The 17,987-nt window shown below is 52.3% G+C and overlaps 2 protein-coding genes, 1 long non-coding RNA gene and 3 other non-coding genes across 7 annotated transcripts in view; 5 read left to right on the top strand and 1 right to left on the bottom strand.

Moving 5' to 3' along the window:
* The first annotated feature begins 1,692 nt into the window (after positions 1–1,692).
* Positions 1,693–4,877, top strand: LOC746682 (putative uncharacterized protein LRRC75A-AS1, mitochondrial). Its single transcript, XM_063798953.1, has 5 exons — positions 1,693–1,898; positions 2,501–2,544; positions 3,027–3,095; positions 3,917–3,973; positions 4,212–4,877. The coding sequence occupies exons 1-4, from the start codon at positions 1,791–1,793 to the stop codon at positions 3,921–3,923; spliced, it is 228 nt and encodes a 75-aa protein (XP_063655023.1). The 5' UTR covers positions 1,693–1,790; the 3' UTR covers positions 3,924–3,973; positions 4,212–4,877.
* Positions 2,122–2,445, top strand: LOC134808885 (uncharacterized). The gene is made up of 2 exons (XR_010153001.1): positions 2,122–2,255; positions 2,369–2,445. It is a non-coding gene; the product is annotated as an uncharacterized LOC134808885 (long non-coding RNA).
* Positions 2,346–2,417, top strand: LOC112206157 (small nucleolar RNA SNORD49). Its single transcript, XR_002940358.1, has one exon. It is a non-coding gene; the product is annotated as a small nucleolar RNA SNORD49 (small nucleolar RNA).
* Positions 2,878–2,948, top strand: LOC112206156 (small nucleolar RNA SNORD49). The gene has a single exon (XR_002940357.1). It is a non-coding gene; the product is annotated as a small nucleolar RNA SNORD49 (small nucleolar RNA).
* On the top strand, positions 4,070–4,142 carry LOC112206173 (small nucleolar RNA SNORD65). Its single transcript, XR_002940372.1, has one exon. It is a non-coding gene; the product is annotated as a small nucleolar RNA SNORD65 (small nucleolar RNA).
* Positions 4,862–17,987, bottom strand: part of LRRC75A (leucine rich repeat containing 75A) — a 50,143-nt gene continuing 37,017 nt past the window's right edge. The window contains exons 3-4 of one of the 2 annotated variants that reach the window (XM_001170539.8): positions 10,626–10,741; positions 4,862–6,968 (exon numbers count right to left, since the gene is read on the bottom strand). In XM_001170539.8, coding sequence (XP_001170539.1) covers positions 6,425–6,968; positions 10,626–10,741 — 660 coding nt within the window. In that variant the 3' untranslated portion in view covers positions 4,862–6,424. The remainder of the gene's footprint in view (positions 6,969–10,625; positions 10,742–17,987) is intronic. The other variant, XM_003318099.7, reaches the window with a different exon arrangement.

Raw genomic sequence — 17,987 nt, 5'->3', positions numbered from 1 at the left:
ACCCTCACCCCCACATCCCCAAGTCTGGGGACTGTCCTCTTCCTGGGTACAGGCAGCTGGCTGAGGCGCTGTGCCCATTGTTGTGGCAGATATATGGTGATGGACATGGGCAAACAGCCACCTCTCCTCTCTCTCCACCACGACACCCTTTGCTTTCCACACCCACCCTGCTTTTGGGCAGGTACCTGGGAAAACCCATTAAAGCCACCTCTCTTGCTTTCTCTTCCTACTGAGCTTCTTGCTCAATTCCCACCCCTCCCAAGCCATTCTCTGCAGGGCAGCCAGAGGGCCTTCCTAAGACATAAGACAAACATGTCCTCTTTGTGCTCTGAAGGCCTGAGAGGCTCCCCAGTACCCACAGAATGCCCTAGCTGGCATCCCGAGACCCCCACGGTTTTGCCCAAGCAGTTCCAGACACCTCCTCCCCTCCACCTCTGTTGCCCCTCCCTCCTTAGCACTCTCCCCAAATTCATGCAGGCCGAGAGACCTCGTGCTTGATCCCTTGACCTGGCTCTTGCTGGAAGCCCCCCTCCTCCATTAAAACCCTACACTTGGGGGTGGGGGGAGGGATAGCATTAGAAGATATACCTAATGTAAATGATGAGTTAATGGGTGCAGCATACCAACATGGCACATGTATACATATGTAACAAACCTGCACGTTGTGCACATGTACCCTAGAACTTAAAGTATAATAATAAAATAAAACCCTACACTTGCCGGGCACCTGTAATCCCAGCACTCTGGGAGGCCCAGGCGGGTGGATCACCTGAGTTCAGGAGTTCGAAACCAGCCTGACCAACATGGAGAAACCCCGTCTCTACTAAAAATACAAAATTAGCCGGGCATGGTGGCGCATGCCTGTAATCCCGGCTACTCCGGAGGCTGAGGCAGAAGAATCGCTTGAACCCGGGAGGCAGAGGTTGCGGTGAGCGGAGATCGCGCCATTGCACTCCAGCCTGGGCAACAGGAGCGAAATTCCGTCTCAAAAAAACACAAAAACGAACAACAACAACAAAAACCCTACACTTATTTCTGAGGCCAGCTCAAAAGGTCTTATGATTGTCTTCCCAGTGTTTTGCAGTCAAAATGAATTTCTTTCCCTTGGTATAACGTGTGTGTGCAAAACGTGGTTGCATGGATTATTTTTCAAGGAGAGAGCTGAGCATGTTCATAGGCTGAAAGGAAAGCCACAGTAGAGTTTTCCATGGAAGGTGAGGCAGGGGCATAGGTGGAGGAGGCCCCAAGGAATGAGGAGAGGAAAGGAGGTGGGCAGAGCTTTACCCCAGAGGCGAGCAGAGGACGGACGTGGATCTAGATAAGACGTCAGCTCGTTCCCTAAAGGTCGTGCTAAAGGAGTAATGAGGGTGACCAGTGCGCAGGGGTTTGAGAAGCCCCGTGGATGTGGTGAAATAGCTGTGGGGAGAGTATTTGGCAACACTCAATAGATTCAGGAGGAGCTACTAGGATGAATGGCTGCCGTGTGCCACAGCTCTACAGGCTTTCACGTGTGTCATCTCACGTGATCTTCTGGGGCGCTGGTGTCTCCGTTTACTAGAGGACCAATCGGAAGCTTAAAGAGAATGAGTAATTGGCCCAAGACCACCCAGCTAAGGAGTGGCGGAGGTGGGGCCCAAACGCGCGATCCAGCCCTCGCGCAGGCGCCCTGGAGCTCCCCGCGCGTGTTGTGACCCAGAATTCCCGGGGCTGTGGAAGAGACCATAGACTCAACAGGAGGGGGAGTCCTGGGTAGCGCGCCGGTCTACATCGTTACTTGGCGGAAAGTTCCCATGAGTCTTTGCCAGCGTCCCCCTCCTTTTGTGAGGAATGGGATATTCCGACTCCTTAAGGGCCAGGCGCACATAAGGTGTGACCTTTTCATTCCCGTTGTTATGGAGGTAGGCTCTCTAGGAATCTGGGAGTAGTAGCTGGGGGGCAAGAGCAAATAAAGAGCTCGGGCTTCTGTGGTCTCTGGGGAGATGTTCCCGGGAAGCCTGGCTAGAGGGCGGAGGGCAGCTGTTGAGATGGCGTGGCTCCCCGGCTCCTGCGCCCGCGTGGCTTTCGCGGCGGGCGCTGCGGCCCGGTGTTGGACAGCCTGGCAGGGCAGCGCGGGGCCGAATCCGGCTGCCGTGGCTGAGGCTCATGGATCACTCTTTTGTGGTAGGGCCACATCTGCCAGAGCCTGGAGTCTGCGAAGGCCGGGACCCGGTTCCCCGGCCCACCGTGGGGGGGGTGTGCAAACCCGAGAGAACTGGGTAAGTTGGGGTCGGCTTGCAGTTTGGGGTACCCCGAGGGCGGTGTACGTCGGTAAGATTGTAACAGTATTACTGGAAGATTTATTCGACTGTCCTGATGATACTTGTAATAGGAAGTGCCGTCAGAAGCGATAACTGACGACGTCTAATGTCTATCTGACCGCAGTCGCTGAAACCTCTACAACTTAGTTGACCGTAACTGCCAGAGCCCTGCCCTGAATTCCTGTCCTTACTCCCTCTTTAAGATTGCGTACCCACTGCAGAGTGCTGAAGACGGGGTAGCCACGAGGTAAGAGGCTCTCTGGTGTAGGGTTTAACATGGAACGTAGTTTTGTCATCTTGAATGCACGGAAATTGGCGTTTTGACAGTTTTCTACGTTTAGGTGTTTTATACACTTTAGGGTAACGTTATCAAGTCATTGCATAGGGTGGAACTTAAATAGAAACTGGAGATGGCTGCTTCAGCCACAGTCCTAACCTAGAACTGCATTTAAAGCAAACTGATAATGCAGAAACAAACTCCTTCGTTAAGAAATGTCTCCAGTAGCAGGGTTAGCTTAAGTTTCAGGTAGGGTCTAGATCTGCGGTTGGAGCAGTACTGGAGGGTTGTGAGGTGCTTGACTGCTCTGATGAAATCACTAATAGGAAGTGCCGTCAGAAGCGATAACTGACGAAGACTACTCCTGTCTGATTGCAGTCAAGTCTTCACCACTTGCTGGTTCCCAGGAGTAAACTTGTCTGAACGGTGACCTAATTGCTATATTCACCTAGGTTGCAAATTCGTGAAGAATCAGCATCATGTTTGGCAGCTGAGTATTGGAGCCAGGAGCCTGCCATGAGGTAAGCCTTGCTCTATGGGGAGGCTAGTGGCTGACCACGCCTAGCTGTCAGGTCGAATATTGGCAATTGGATTTGGTTAACCTAATACCTTGTAACAGTGTAGCCTATCCCAGAGATACTGATTTTAGTTTCCGGTGGCAGTGGAGCCAGGGTGGATTACCTAGAAAGAGGGGCTACTCTATTTACCTCTTGGCTGTTTAGTCTTGGGCAAATTACCTGTCTGCTGAGATGTAGTTTTCCTCAGATGTGAAAAAGAAAAGTAATCTTAGCTTTGTGAAGTTTAAATTGATGTGACTGAAATGGAGATTACAACTCCCCTGAGGCTGGGCACAGTGGCCTGTAATCCCAGCACTTTGGGAGGCTAAGGTGGATGGATCACCTGAGGTCAGGAGTTCAAGACCAGCCTGGCTGGCCGACATGGTGAAACCCCATCTCTACCAAAAATACAAAAATTAGCCTGGTGTGGTGGCGTGTACTTGTAATCCCAGCTACTTTGGGGGCTGAGCCAGGAGAATCGCTTGAACCCTGGAGGCGGAGATTGTAGTGAGTCGAGATCGTGCCACTGCACTCCAGCCTGGGCAACAGCGAGACTCCATCTCAAAAAAAAAAAAAAATTACAACCTCCTGAGAAGCTAATTAAGATTTGTAGTCCTCAATAATTTACAAAAACTTAGAAAAATTACCTCTAATTAGGTCTTAAGGGGCTTTTGTTAGGATGGACTTAAATTTGTAAAGTCATTAATTGACTCTGTCATCAGAAATGCCTGTCCTGCTCTGCATCTGCAGTCTCTAAGGTGTATGCGCCTTCTCCATTCCCCCAGGTTTTGAGAACAGAGTGCTGTTTTAGAGCTGGCAGCAGCATCTCAGCCCAAGAGAAGGTAAGCCTTGAGCTGGCCAATGATCCCCCCAACCCCATAGTGGAATGAATAAACAGCTGATCTTGTTAAAACTCGCTTCAAAAAAAAAAAGATATCAAATGATGAAATCACCCAAAATAGCTGGAATTACCGGCAGATTGTGTAGTGGTGAACCTACGGTTTTCTGAAGATATCTCTTACCCTGTGATTGACTGTCAGTTGGTGCAGAAAGTGAGATTGAAATGTAGTTTCTTTGCAGGTTATATTCCCAGAGGATGTCAGTCCCAAGGACCAGTAGCTGCCATCAGTTTGGATTCTGAAAACTAACCGGCATCAACACTGGGTGTAGAAACATGCTTGCCTTATGTATCAGAGGACATGCTCAGCAGATCCAAGAGATATATTTGGCAACTTTTTCTAGAAAAGGCACATTGGGTATCATTCATTACATTCTTGAGTTTTTTTGGTTTTTTTTTTTTTTTTTTTTTTTTGAGACAGTCTTGCTGTATTGCCCAGGCTGGAGTGTGGTGGCACAATCACAGCTCATTGCATCCTCAATCACCCAGGCCTAAGCAATCCTCCCACCTTGTAGCTGGGACTATAGCTCACAGCACACCTGGCTAAAATTTTTTTTTTGTTAAGACGGATTCTCTATGTTGCCCAGGCTGGTCTCAGGCTCCTGGGCTCAGATGGTCCTCCTGCCTCAGCTTCCAAAGGCACAGGCCAAGTTGTAGCTTTGTCCCTTGCCATCATGCCCAACAAGAGGTTCTATACCTTTTAATGAATTGACTTTCATAAATTGGTTATGTTGGTGGGCAAGTTCTTTAAGCTGGAAATTGTAAATTCCTCCTGAAATGTTTTTTCATGCAGTTACCATGAACTAATACTACAATAAAGGATGGTCTTGGGTGTCAATTCTTGAAAATGTGTATTTGAAGAAAAAGTAAATTTCGCCTACTGTTGTCAGATATTAGCAGTCCAGATATTCGCTCTAGCTTGTAAACTTCCCTGTGGTCAGCCTAAGCTCTTAACCCCCTATTCTACAGCTTTAGACTGAAGGCAAAAGCTCAAAGCATTTAAGGCCTCCTCAATTTCGGCCCCTGCTGCTCTGCGCTCTGTTCCTTGGTGTAGCTTTGTTCCAGCTCCTGCAGCATTGCACCATTCCTAACCACAACCTTAACAGCATGTAGGGTCCCATACTCTAGGCCCCATCTTGCTGTCTTCCTGTGTTGGAATCTTGCCTGTCAAGAGGGTCCTCCCCCATACTGTTTGCCCACAAGGTTCAAGAGTGATTGGCTCCCAGTCTTCCTGGACTGAACTACTTGGATCTAGGGGTTGCCTGTTATTTAGAAGAGATCCCTTAACTGGTAGGGCCCTTTCAGTAGGAGAGTATTTGGGTAAGGGGAGGGTTTAAGATGAGAACCTTTGCTAAGTTAGGCTCCTTTGGGAGCCTCCAGTTTGTTTCTCCCTCTCCCCAGCCATCTTGTTGGATCTGCCAAGGGATTGGACTCCTTCATTGTCCTAGGTTTTTAAGGTTTTAAAGCCCACCTTCTACAGTCGGTTTTCTGGAATGTGTTGGTGGATTACTTAAGAGTTATGGGGAAAGAGTTCTTACAGCCTGTCTAGGTCAGTGAAGTCATACTGGCAAGTGATAAGAAGGAAGCCAGGTTTGTCACTTACCCTGCATGCTAAGGACATCAGAGCCCACATAGAAGTCTGGTAGTTTTCCAGTCAGCAGTGGGTAGGGAAGGTGGATAGGGGATTTCTGAACAGGACTTTATGCTTGTATGCATGGGCACCATGTCTGTCCTGAGCACTACCACATGGCATCGTAGGCTGCTCTGTCAAAGGATATAGCGACAGCTGGTCCTATGGGCAGATGCCTAGAATCAAGGTGGGCCTCAGAAATAGGGCTGGGTCTCCATAAGGAGGTAGACCACGTTCAGTCCACTCCTAGCATAGATGGAACTGGGGTCTCGGGCAACCAGGAGTTACAGGAATTTTGCTAAAGATTCCCACCTTCCTTGAGTGGGGACACATTCCTCTGGTTGGAGCTTGTTCCCCTAAATGAAAAATGTAATGCAGTGCATGTAGGGGCCCTACTGTTATTTTTCTGGGGGAAAGCTCTTGGTGTTCACAATGGCTCAGGCTTACAGTACCTCCAGCCATGTGCCCATTTACACAAGTCTTTGGGGAAGGCCATGGGCTGAGCTGAGAGGGTTCTCTGGGGCCTGGGATGACTTAAGAACCAAATGGCAGATAATGGGATAGGGGGCAGATGCAGAGGACCAACGGGAAGTTTTAACACAAATCCCCTTTCCCAGATGCTATGGTTTGCCTTTCTGTAGGTGGGTGGCCCAGGCCAATTTTTGGCAATATCCTTAACCCACCTGATAGGAGAAGCGCCCTCCCCTGCCTGCCTTGCCCATTCTACCCAACAAGGACTCCCTGGTGAGGCCCTTCACTTCCATGTCACGTCTGAGCTGCAGCTACAGTCTCCTTGCCCTCATGGTGGTCTTCGGCAGGTGCCACAGGGCCCCCTCCAGGGTCCTCCTGGCCTACTGTCCCTTCCCGGACCTCCTCCCCACTGCCCGGGCCCTCACCCAGCTCCAGGATGGTGGGTAGGTGGCCCTGCTTTGGGGAGCGCTTGCGCAGGCTGAGCAGGAAGGGCTGGGGCAAGGAGAAGATGTCCACGTTGTTGCCCAGGTCAATCCACGTGACATTGGGGAACTTGCTGGGATCCTTAAGGATGTCAGTGAGGTCGCGCAGCACGGCCCGGGTCAACCGGTTGCCATTGAGTGCCAGTGTGGTGAGGCGGGGCAGGGTGCTGAGTGCTGGCAGCAGCTGCAGGACCATGTCGTCCGTGAGGCCTGTGAAGCCCAGCTCCACGCTGTCTACCTGCTCCCCACAGCGCTGTAGGTAGGTGGTCACCCGCTCCAGGTCTCGGGAGGTCAGTGGGATTCCCGACAGGTCCACTGTGTTGTCTGGGGGGCTTCCGGCCAGGACAGCCTTGAGGCTGAAGGGAAAAAGGACAAACAAGGCTCAGGCACATAGGGCAGGCCTTTCCCCCAGAAGCTGCAGTGCCAGCCTCTCCTCGGCTCTCCGACGCTAGGGACTGCTTTTACGAAACACTTGGAGGTCGGATGCCACAAGTGCAGAGGTGGGAGCAACCAGAGACCTCAGTTCCCTGACACTGCCGCACGTCTCAGCTGTCAGGGCCCAGCTGGCTGTAGCCTGAGGTATGTGGCTGCCCCTATTTACCAGAAAAATTGAGTTAAGAGTACCATTGGGGCGAGTGAGGAATAAACATTTGCTGCTGTATTCATCACTTGGACTCAGCTTCCCACTTCTACCACCCTTGGGTGGCAGCTCAGCCCCCATGAATGGCACAAAGGATCTCTGAGTCCCCTCTTTCAAGACCATCTTCCCCACCAGAGAAGGATTCCCTATGGGGAGCCTGTAAGACAGCAGGCAGGGCAGGGCTCAGGGGCTCTGAGCCTGGTGGCAGCTGCTGACTCCTGGAGGCTGAGTGCCTTGCTCCTTGCTTCTCCTGCTTGTTCTTGGGACAGAGCCCAGGCAGTTCAAGCTGATGGCGAGTGTGCCCTTCCCTGCACACCCCCCGCCCCACCCCCTCCATCTGTTTGCTGGCTCCAAGGCCCAGGTGCAGTGGTGAGATGTTCATTTTCCACATTTTTTTCTTTTTTGGAGACAGTCTCGCTCTGTCGCCCAGGCTGGAGTACAATGGCACGATCTTGGTTCACTGCACCCTCTGCCTCCCGGGCTCAAGTGATTCTCCTGCCTCAGCTTCCTGAGTAGCTGGGATTACAGGCGTCTGCCACCACGCCTGGCTAATTTTTGTATTTTTAGTAGAGACGGGGTTTCACCATGTTGGCCAGACTGGTCTGGAACTCCTGACCTCAGGTAATCCACCCATCTCGGCCTCCCAAAGCATTGGGATTACAGGCATGAGCCAACACGCCTGGCCATTTTCTGCATTTTTTTTTTTTTTTTTTGAGACAGTCTTGTTCTGTCACCCAGGCTGGAGTGCAGTGGCGCCATTTCTGCTCACTGCAATCTCTACCTCCTGGGTTCAAGCTATTCTCCTGCCTCAGCCTCCCGAGTAGCTGGGACTACAGGTGTGTGCCCCCACGCCTGGCTAATTTTTTGTATTTTTAGTAGAGATGGGGTTTCACTGTGTTAGCCAGGATGGTCTCGATCTCCTGACCTCATGATCAGCCCACTTCAGCCTCCCAAAGTGCTGGGATCACAGGTGTGAGCCACCGTGCCCGGCCCCATTTTCCGCATTTCTAAGTGTGCTGGGAAGGAGAGGGAGGTGGAGGGGGCTCCCAGCCTGCTCCAAGAGCATATGCTACTGTCAACAGCTCAAAGGTCATGGCTTGTACTTCCTGGCAACACAGGGTACATTTGTCCTTGAGATCTAAGCTGGGAGGCTGTCCACAGTTTGTTCATTTTGACTCTGACTGGGGTCCAGCCCCAGGGAGTTGGAAAGTAAAACTCTCAAGGCGTGACATTTAAATGCTTGGAATGCTGCCAGCCATCTGTGCAGCTTGATTTAACTTTGGTGCTATTATCAATGTCATTAATAAAGACCCATTCCACCAGGGAAGCAGTGTGGTGGTGAACAGCCTGAGCTGGGTTTGAATTCAGCCCCACCACTTACCAGTTGGGTGATCCTAACCAGTCAACTGACAACAGTGATATCTCCTCCCTAGTTTGTTCCTTTTTGTTTCTTGGAGATGGAGTCTCACTCTGTTGCCCAGGCTGGAGTGCAGTGGCGTGATCTTGGCTCACTGCAACTTCCGCCTCCCAGGTTCAAGTGATTCTCCTGCCTCAGCCTTCTGAGTAGCTGGGATTACAGGCGTGCAACATCATGCCCAGCTAATTTTTTTATTTTTAGTAGAGACAGGGTTTCACTATGTTAGCCAGGCTGGTCTTGAGCTTCCTACTTCAGGTGATCCGCCCATCTCGGCCTCCCAAAGTGCTGGGATTACAGGCATGAGCCACCGTGCCCAGCCCATTTGTTCTTTTAACAAACATTTGTTAAACTCATCTGTGTGCCAGGCAGTATCCTAGACACTAGGGTCACAGTGGTGAACAGGATGGACAAAATCCCTGTTCTTCCTCTACTAGGGGGAGACAGACCACAAACAAAACCCTGAGTGTGGGGCGATACAGTAGCGTGGGGCTGTGGCTACTCAGGAGAAGGTAGTGTGTGAACTGACACATGAAAAAGTAAGCATGGGCCATCAAAAGAGTTTGGTGAAAGTTCCAGCAGAGGGCACAAAGGCCCTGAGGCTGGAAAGGGACTGGTGTGTCTGTGAACCAGCAGGAAGGCCAGTGTGGCTGGGGCGGGAGAGCAGGAGAGGTGAGACCAGGGGGCGAGGAGAGCAAATCAGAGGCCCATGCTTGGATTTCATTCAGGTGCCATGAGATTCCACCCGAGGGGAATGAGACCTCATGACATGGCTTCCGAATGAAGAATGGACTGAGCATGGGTGTGTGTGGGGAACCAGGAGAGGCCCTTAGGTTCCAGCAGAGCTCAAACTACCAGCTTTCCATTGCTAAAGAACCAGCTCAGTCTCATGGCATTCCAGGTTCCAAGGGCCCCCCGTCTTGCTGTATCCCCATATATGTCCCCTCTACCCAGGTAGAGCCCCTCCCGTAGCCAGCACCATCACAGCCTTACACTGTTCATCCACCTGGGAATGCGCCTCTCCAGGATCCATCTCCTGGTTGTGGGTGGGGGTGGGGGGCGGGTCCAGAATAGAAGGAGGCACCAGAGTTCTTTCTTCTCCATGAGGGCGGGGGACAGCCCTTCCTTCCCCAGCCTGTAGGGACCTGCAGGGATGAGCTAGCACCAGCACCAAGGCCTTGGCAGAGTCTTTGTGAGGGCACACCACTCAGCTATCATTTGCAAAAAGACAGGTGTGCTTCCTTCTCCAGGAAGCCTTCCTTCCAGGCTCCCCTCTACTTGCTTCCTACGGTGTTATCACAGCCCACAGGTTCTGTGTCCTACATGCCCCTCAACCCCTACCAATCTTCAAGGGACTCTGAACCCCCTTGTTGCTGTATGGACCAGGGACAGGGCTGGGGTCTGGGTCCCCCTGGGGACATCTGAGATAACTGAGGAGTTACTAGGGAGTGCTCTGTTGCTCAGGCTGGAGTGCAGTGGTGCCGTCTCTGCTCATTGCAACCTCCACCTCCCCAGTTCAAGTGATTCTCCTGCCTCAGCCTCCTAAGAAACTAGGATTACAGGTGTGCGCCACCACGCCTGGCTAATTTTTGTATTTTTACAGGGTTTCGCCATGTTGGTCAGGCTGGTCTCGAACTCCTGACCTCAAGTGATCCACCTGCCTCAGCCTCCCAAAGTGCTGGGATTACAGGCATGAGCCAAACACTGTGCTTATCTGGGAGTGCCCACTTTAGCACACCAGGAATTAGAAATTTCTCACATCTTCCTCCCACCCACCAGACCAGGGTCCCCCTCTAGCTGTTTCCCCACTCTGGAATCCTCCTTCCATCTTACCTCCTTCAGGCAGCTTCTATGACCACCCCCCATGACTCCGCCCTTCCCTTCCCTACATCTCTGGGAGGGGCGCCCTGTAACACACACTCAGCCTGGCATAGACCTGCCCGGGGGACTGTAACTCACCAGGCCTGTGGCTTCCTTTTCACCAGCCCCCGGTGCCGCCTCCACTGGGAGTGGGGGCTGAGGTGGTATGTCAGCTGCCGGCACAGCTTCTCCATGGCGCCCAGTGCATCGCCTTCCTGCAGAGGCAACCATGGGTGGTAGGGCCCTGAGTGGCTGGGTGCACCAGTCTCAGCCCCCAGGCTTCCTGTCTCCCGGGTAAGAGCCCAGCTCCCCTAGGCTGAGCTGGGGGAGGCCCTGCTCTGCTGGCCTAGGGTGGGCACCCTAGGCAGACAGCTGTGGCTGCAAACAGATCTGCAGGATGGTTTTAGTTTTTGTGAATTAGTTGCTAGCATTGAAAAACAGATTTATATAAGTCTGGATTCGAGGAGATCGGACAACAGTTGGCTGGAGCCAAGTGCCTGCTGACCCCCTGGCCAAGACTCACCATGATCCCCGCCACTCCCCAATGTCCAGGGCCGCTCTGTGCATTCTCTTGCTCAGCAGATTTATTGAGCACTTACTCGGAGCCAGGCACTTGTTCTAGGAAGCTAGGATATGGCCATGAACAAATGTTCGTGTCCTTGTATTTCACATAGTAAAGAGGAAAATGAGATATTTTTACCTGTGTCTCCCTCAAAAGTGAGAACAAATGAATGAGGAGGCCAAGTCTTTCCCAGCCCAGTTCATTCACATGCGTTCCTGTCAGGCCTGTTGGCATTTGAGTTTGAAACCCTGGGTGTCATGGGCTGAATTGTATCCCGCTGACAATCACAAGTTGATGTCCTAACCCCTAGTACCTTGGAATGCAGCTGTATTTGGAGACAAGGCCTTTAAAGAGGTGACTAAGGTAAAATGAGGTCAGAGGAGTAGGCCCTAATCCTGTATGACTGGTGTCCTAAGAAGAAGAAATGAGGACACAGACATGCAGAGGAACAACCACTTGAGGACACAGGAGGAGGAGGGACTGACAGACCTAGGAGAGAGCCTCAGAAGGAAACCCACCAGCCAGCCTTGGACTTCTAGCCTTCAGAGCTGTGCGAAATGAACTGTCTGCTGTTTAGACCACCAGTCTGTGATTTTTTGTTATGGCAGACACTGGGTTAAATGATGCAGCTGAAAGATGCTACAGACTCCAACTACATCCCTAGGAAAGTCAATCCAACAGTCCCCGGAGCCAAACTCGTGCTGGACAGGGTGAGGGCATGAGTCCCTCCAGTGAGTGAGGGCCAAAAGCGTGCTCCTGCCAGTGGGCCAGTGCTGAGGCTTGGATGCAAGCGCTGAGGCTTGGATGCAAGCGCTGGACTCAGATGCAAACCCACATGTGGCCAACGACTTGGTGTGGGGAGGTCCGGCACGTTAACCACGCACAGTGCTCAGCATGGCGCCTGGAGTGGGTGCTCAACAGGCTGTTTTGTCATTACGATTCCCACACCCCTCTGCTAGTGGACAAGCAGTGTATTGAGTAGTGAAGAGCAAAGACCTGGGGCCAAACTGTGGGGATTCAAGTCCTGGCTTTGTCCCGTTCTGTGTGGCCTTGGACAATTGCTTGACTTCTCTGTGCTCCAAACCACATCTGTGAAAGGATTACAGTACAGACCTCACAAGAGTTTCTGTGAGGATTAAATGAGTCACTACTAGCGCAGTGCTTTGAATAGAGCCCAACCCACAGCGAGCTCTCCAGGCACACTCTCTAAGTGAATACCGTGATAGCGGCACCAGCACAGAGAATTCTGGCAGGGCAAGGAGGGAAGATGACTTCTGCCCAGGCTCAGATGTGAGCTCAGCTTTATTTTAATTTAATTTATTTTTTGAGACAGTCTTGCTCTGTCGCCCAGGCTGGAGTGCAAAGGCGCGATCTCGGCTCACTGCAACCTCTGCCACCTGGGTTCGAGTGATTCTCCTGCCTCAGCCTCCCGAGTAGTTGGGATTACAGGCACCCGCCATCACACCTGGCTAGTTTTTGTATTTTTAGTAGAGATGGGGTTTCACCATGTTGGTCAGGCTGGTCTTGAACTCCTGACCTCAAGTGATCCACCCGCCTTGGCCTCCCAAAGTGCTGGGATTACAGGTGTGAGCCACTGCGCCCAGGCTGAGCTCAGCTTTTAAGAGCAGATGGGTTAGTGATTTCAGATGGAGAAAGAAAACGTGAGGCATCCTTGAGTGAGGAGGAAACAGTCTGCTGCAGGGCTTGGTGATGTGGCGGCCGTGGGGTGTGTTACTGACATGAGGGCAGGTGAAGGCCTGGGGCCTGATCACATCTGGTCCCTCCATGGTTCAAGCCACTGTCAGCCCTGCACACCAGACATCACGCAAGAAGGTTATGGAATTCCCACAGCACCCCAAGGCAGTAGATACTTTCGTTATTCCCATTATGCAGTGCGGGAAACTGAGGCCCAGAGGGCTGGGGATGGGCCTGGGGCTGATGGGAAGGCAAGAGAAGGAGACTCTGAGGAAGGGGGACAAGAGAGAGAGGAGTTGGGAAGATGGGAGTTGAATGTCCAAAGGAGAGAGGCATCTGTGGAGGGACCCAGGAAGCAAAGGAGGGCCCGAGACCGAACAGAACGGATTTGGAGGAGGCCCCTGGGCTCCAGTTCACAGCCCATCCCCACCCCTGCCCCCAGCTTCCTGGTGCCTGGCTGTCTGATGAATAAGCTTGTATCACCTGCCACTTGCGCCTGTATCACACCTGTGTGTTACACCTGTCACTCCTGTGTGTCACTCTTGTGTGTTGCAGATGTGGGGGCAGGTGAGCATCTGCCTTTACAGCTTCATTCCTCACCCCTGGAGCTGACATCTTCTGGTTCCTAGACTTAGCTTCTTGCTGAACCTGGCCACATGACTGTGTGGAGGGAAGCAAGGCGGGTGAAGCAGGAGGAGCTGGTCATGGGGGTTGCAGGGGAGTCCCTCAAGGGGGATGTTCCTCAGACTGGGAGATGGAGAGAGGGGTGGACAGGAGGTGGAGAGGGTGACTCAGGGCCAGGCTATTGGAAGGGGCTGAGGGGACAGAGGCCACACAGCTGACTGATATGCTGGATGGAGAAGGTGTGGGCAGGGAGGGTGAGGAGGGTCTAGGCTTTGGGCTTGGGACATGAGTAGAAGGCAAGGGGCTCAAGACAAGAAGTGGGTGAGAAGGCAGGAGGGGGGTGACCTGCTCATGTGGGGCCATGGTAAGTTTGAGGGGCTCACAATACCTCCAGCTGTGGATGCCACTGGACTTATGGGGTTGGGGCTCAAGACAGGTCCAGGCTGGACACATTCATCAGTAAGATTAAACCCCTGGCCAGAGAATGAGCTAAGCAGGAGGGAGAGAGAACAGTGGACACACAGCAGTCAGAGAAGACTCCATCAGAGCAGCAGGAGTAGCGGAGTCTGGACACCAAGAAGAGTGACTAATGGGGTTAGACCCCCACCCAGAGGCCACTGGGTCTCCAACAAGGAGGCCATGGCCAGCACAAGTTCAGGGAGTGGGGCCATGGTGGGAGCCGACCTTAGAGCTCAAAGGGAGAATAGGGGCCAGGCACGGTGGCTCACGCCTGTTAATCCCAGCACGTTGGGAGACCAAGGTGGATGGATCACCTGAGGTCAGGAGTTTGAGATCAGCCTGGCCAACATGGCAAAACCCTGTCTCTACTAAGAATACAAAAATTAGCTGGGCGTGACGGCAGGCGCCTGTGATCCCAGCTGCTCCGGAGTGCTGAGGCAGGAGAATTGTTTGAACCCAGGAGGCGGAGGTTACAGTGAGCCGAGATCGCACCACTGCACTCCAGCCTGGGTGACAGAGTGAGACTCCATCTCAAAAAAAAAAAAAATAATAATAATAATAAATAAATAAAACAAAGAGAGAATAGGAGGTGACACTGGAGATGGCCCATCTAGAGCTGTGCTTCACCTTGGAATCTTTCATACTGGAATCTCAGGGGAGCTTTTTTTTTCTTTTTTTTGAGACGGAGTATCGCTCTGTCGCCCAGGATGGAGTGTAGTGGCGCGATCTTGGCTCACTGCAAGCTCCGCCTCCTGGGTTCACGCCATTCTCCTGCCTCAGCCTCTCCAGTAGCTGGGACTACAGGCGCCCGCCAACATGCCCGGCTAATTTTTTTGCATTTTTAGTAGAGACGGGGGTCTCACTGTGTTAGCGAGGATGGTCTCGATCTCCTGACCTTGTGATCCGCCCGCCTCGGCCTCCCATTACAGGCGTTAGCCACTGCGCCCGGCCTGGAATCTCAGGGGAGCTTTAAAGTCCACTGATGGGCCAGGTGCTGTGGCTCACTCTTGTAATCCCAGCACTTTGGGAGGCTGAGGCAGGAGGATCACTTGACCCCAGGAGTTCAAGACTACCCTGGGCAATATAGTGAGACTTGCTCTCAAAAAAAAAAAAAAAAAGCCCATCATGGTGTCATGTGCCTGCAGTCCCAGCTACCCGGGAGGCTGAGGTAGGAGGCTCTTGAGCCCCGAAAGTGAAGGCTGCAGTGAGCCGTGATCACACCTCTGCACTCCAGACAGGGTGAGACCTAGTCTCAAAAAACCAAACCAAACCAAACAACAACAAAATAACACTGATGCCTGGGCCACCCCAATGATGGGTGGGTGGCTCAGGCACAGGGATTTTTTTTTTCTTTTTTTTGAGATGGAGTCTCACTCTGTTGCCCAGGCTGGAGTGCAGTGGCGCGGTCTTGGCTCACTGCAACCTCCATCTCCCAGGTTCAAACGATTCTCCTGCTTCAGCCTCCCAAGTAGCTGATTACAGACGCCTGCCACCACACCCCACTAATTTTTTGTATCTTAATAGAGATGGGGTTTCACCATGTTGGCCAGGCTGGTCTCGAACTCCTGACCTCGTGATCTGCCCACCTCGGCCTCCTAAAGTGCTGGGATTACAGTTGTGAGCCACCCTGCCTGGCCACACGGGGATTTTTAAAAGGTCCCCAGGTGATTCCCTAGTGCAGCTGAGGTGGAGAAGCACTGGTTCAAAGACCATGGGTGGGATCAGGTGGTCTGCCCAGCATCACTCCTGGAACCACCCCAGGACAGAATGTAGCCAGTCTCCAAAGCTTAGAACTGAGCCCCTCAGCTGCAGCTCCTCCTTCAATCACTTCCCAGGGTTTCCAAAATCTGGGGCCAAAATCCCTGTCTACCCTCTCAGCCTGGGCAGCTGAGCCTTAAAAGAAGAGAACAGAGGCTGGGCGCGGTAGTTCACGCCTGTAATCCCAGCACTTTGGGAGGCCGAGGCAGGCGGATCACAAGGTCAGGAGTTCGACACCAGCCTGTCCAATATGGTGAAACCCCGTCTCTACTAAAAATACAAAAATTAGCCAGGCGTAGTCGTGGGTGCCTGTAGTCCCAGCTACTTGGGAGGCTGTGGCAGGAGAATCGCTTGAACCCGGGAGGTGGAGGTTGCAGTGAGCTGAGATCGCGCCACTGAACTCTGGCCTGGGCGCCAGAGTAGGACTGGTGTGGGACTCTGACACACACACACACACACACACACACACACACACGAGAACAGAGGACAAGGGGGCATCACTGCACTGCCATTGCCACAAGGGGGCAGCCACGCACAGGGCCAGGCTCGGGATGGAAGTGTATCTGCCACTACCAGGGAGAACTGAGGAGCCTGGGTCTCCTCACTGGCTAGACAGGAACAGTAGATATGGACACCTCATAGAGTTGCCTTGAGAGCACAAGTGAGCTGATGTTCTCTCAGGAGTGAGAGTTCCCTTCTGCTTGTCTGAACTAAACTGACAACAGCTAACATGTATTGAGCAGCTGCGATGCATTGGGCATCTCCTCTGAGCACTGTTTGCACGAACATTTTGGGGCTCAGAACACAATTCCAAAGCATGGCGCCAGGGCCAGCAGAGAGTTTTGAACTAACGGAAATTGGAAGGCCTCAGAAGCAAAGTTTTTCTGCCCTTCTGCTGCCCTCCTGTCTCTGGCCCTTCTTCTCCCCCAGAGTGAGTCAGAGAAACCAGAATTCTTCTTCCCCAAGGCAGGTCACAGAGACCAGAACCCCTCTCCCTCAAAGCAAGCCATAAAACTAGGCAGGTCACTCTCTCCCTTCTGTCTTGAAGGCCATTCCAGAGGGGTAGGAAGGAACACTGCAGAGAGAGGCCAAGAAGAATCTGAGCAGATAGCCTTCCTGGGTCCCCTCAGCCTATCACCATTAGATCACACCCTTTGTCCAATCGCATTTCTACAAGCTTGTGCACTCTTTACCAAACCTGAGTATAAAAACAGATAGCTGGCTGAGTGTGGTGGCTCACGCCTGTAATCCCAGCACTTTGGGAGGCCGAGGTGGGTGGATCACCTGAGGTCAGGAGTTCGAGACTAGCCTGGCCAACATGGCGAAACTCCATCTCTACTAAAAATACAAAAAATTAGCTAGGCGTGGTGGCGGGCACCTGTAGTCCCAGCTACTTGGTAGGCTGAGGCAGGAGAGTTGCTTGAACCCAGGAGGTGGAGGGTCCAGTGAGCCGAGATCACGTCATTGCACTCCAGCCTGGGCGACAGAGTGAGACTCTGTCAAAAAACAAACAAACAAACAGGCCAGGCGTGGTGGCTCATGCCTGTAATCCCAGCACTTTGGGAGGCAGAGGGGGGCGGATCACCTGAGGTTGGGAGTTTGAGACCAGCCTGACCAACATGGAGAAACCCCATCTCTACTGAAAATACAAAATTAGCCAGGCATGGTGGTGCATGTCTGTGATCCCAGCTGCTCGGAAGGCTGAGGCAGGAGAATCGCGTGAACCCAGGAGGCAGAGGTTGAGGTGGGCCGAGATCACGCCATTGTACTCCAGCCTGGGCAACAAGAGCAAAATTCCGTTTTAAAATAAATAAATAAATAAATATAATTAAAATAAACAAATTCTAACAAACAAAAAACCAAAAAAACCAAAAAAACCTCTTTCCCTGGGGTTTGGGGTCTTCATTTCTTTCTTTTTTTAAAGAGATGGGGGTCTCACTATATTGCCCTTGCTGGTATTGAATTCCTGGACTCATGTAATCCTCCTGTATCAGCCTCCCAGGTAGCTGGGGCTAAGGGTCCTCATTTCTTTTCTTTCCTTTCCTTTTCTTTTTTTTTTTTAGTGACGGAATCTTGCTCTGTCCCCCCCCTCAGGCTGGAGTACAGTGGCACCATCTCAGCTCACTGCAACCTCCGTCTCCCAGGTTCAAGTGATTCTCCTGGCTTAGCCTCCCGAGTAGCTGGGATTACAGGCGCGTGCCACCACGCCCAGCTAATTTTTGTATTTTTAGTAGAGACAGGGTTTCACTATGTTGGCCAGGTTGGTCTTGAACTCCTGACCTCAGACGATCCGCCTGCCTCGGTCTCACAAAGTGCTGGTATTACAGGCGTGAGCCACCGTGCCTCACCTGAGCATCTTCATT

This window comes from Pan troglodytes, chromosome 19 (genome assembly GCF_028858775.2).
Source record: "Pan troglodytes isolate AG18354 chromosome 19, NHGRI_mPanTro3-v2.0_pri, whole genome shotgun sequence".
NCBI lineage: Eukaryota > Metazoa > Chordata > Mammalia > Primates > Hominidae > Pan > Pan troglodytes.
This window is presented reverse-complemented; position numbering and strand designations above follow the sequence as displayed.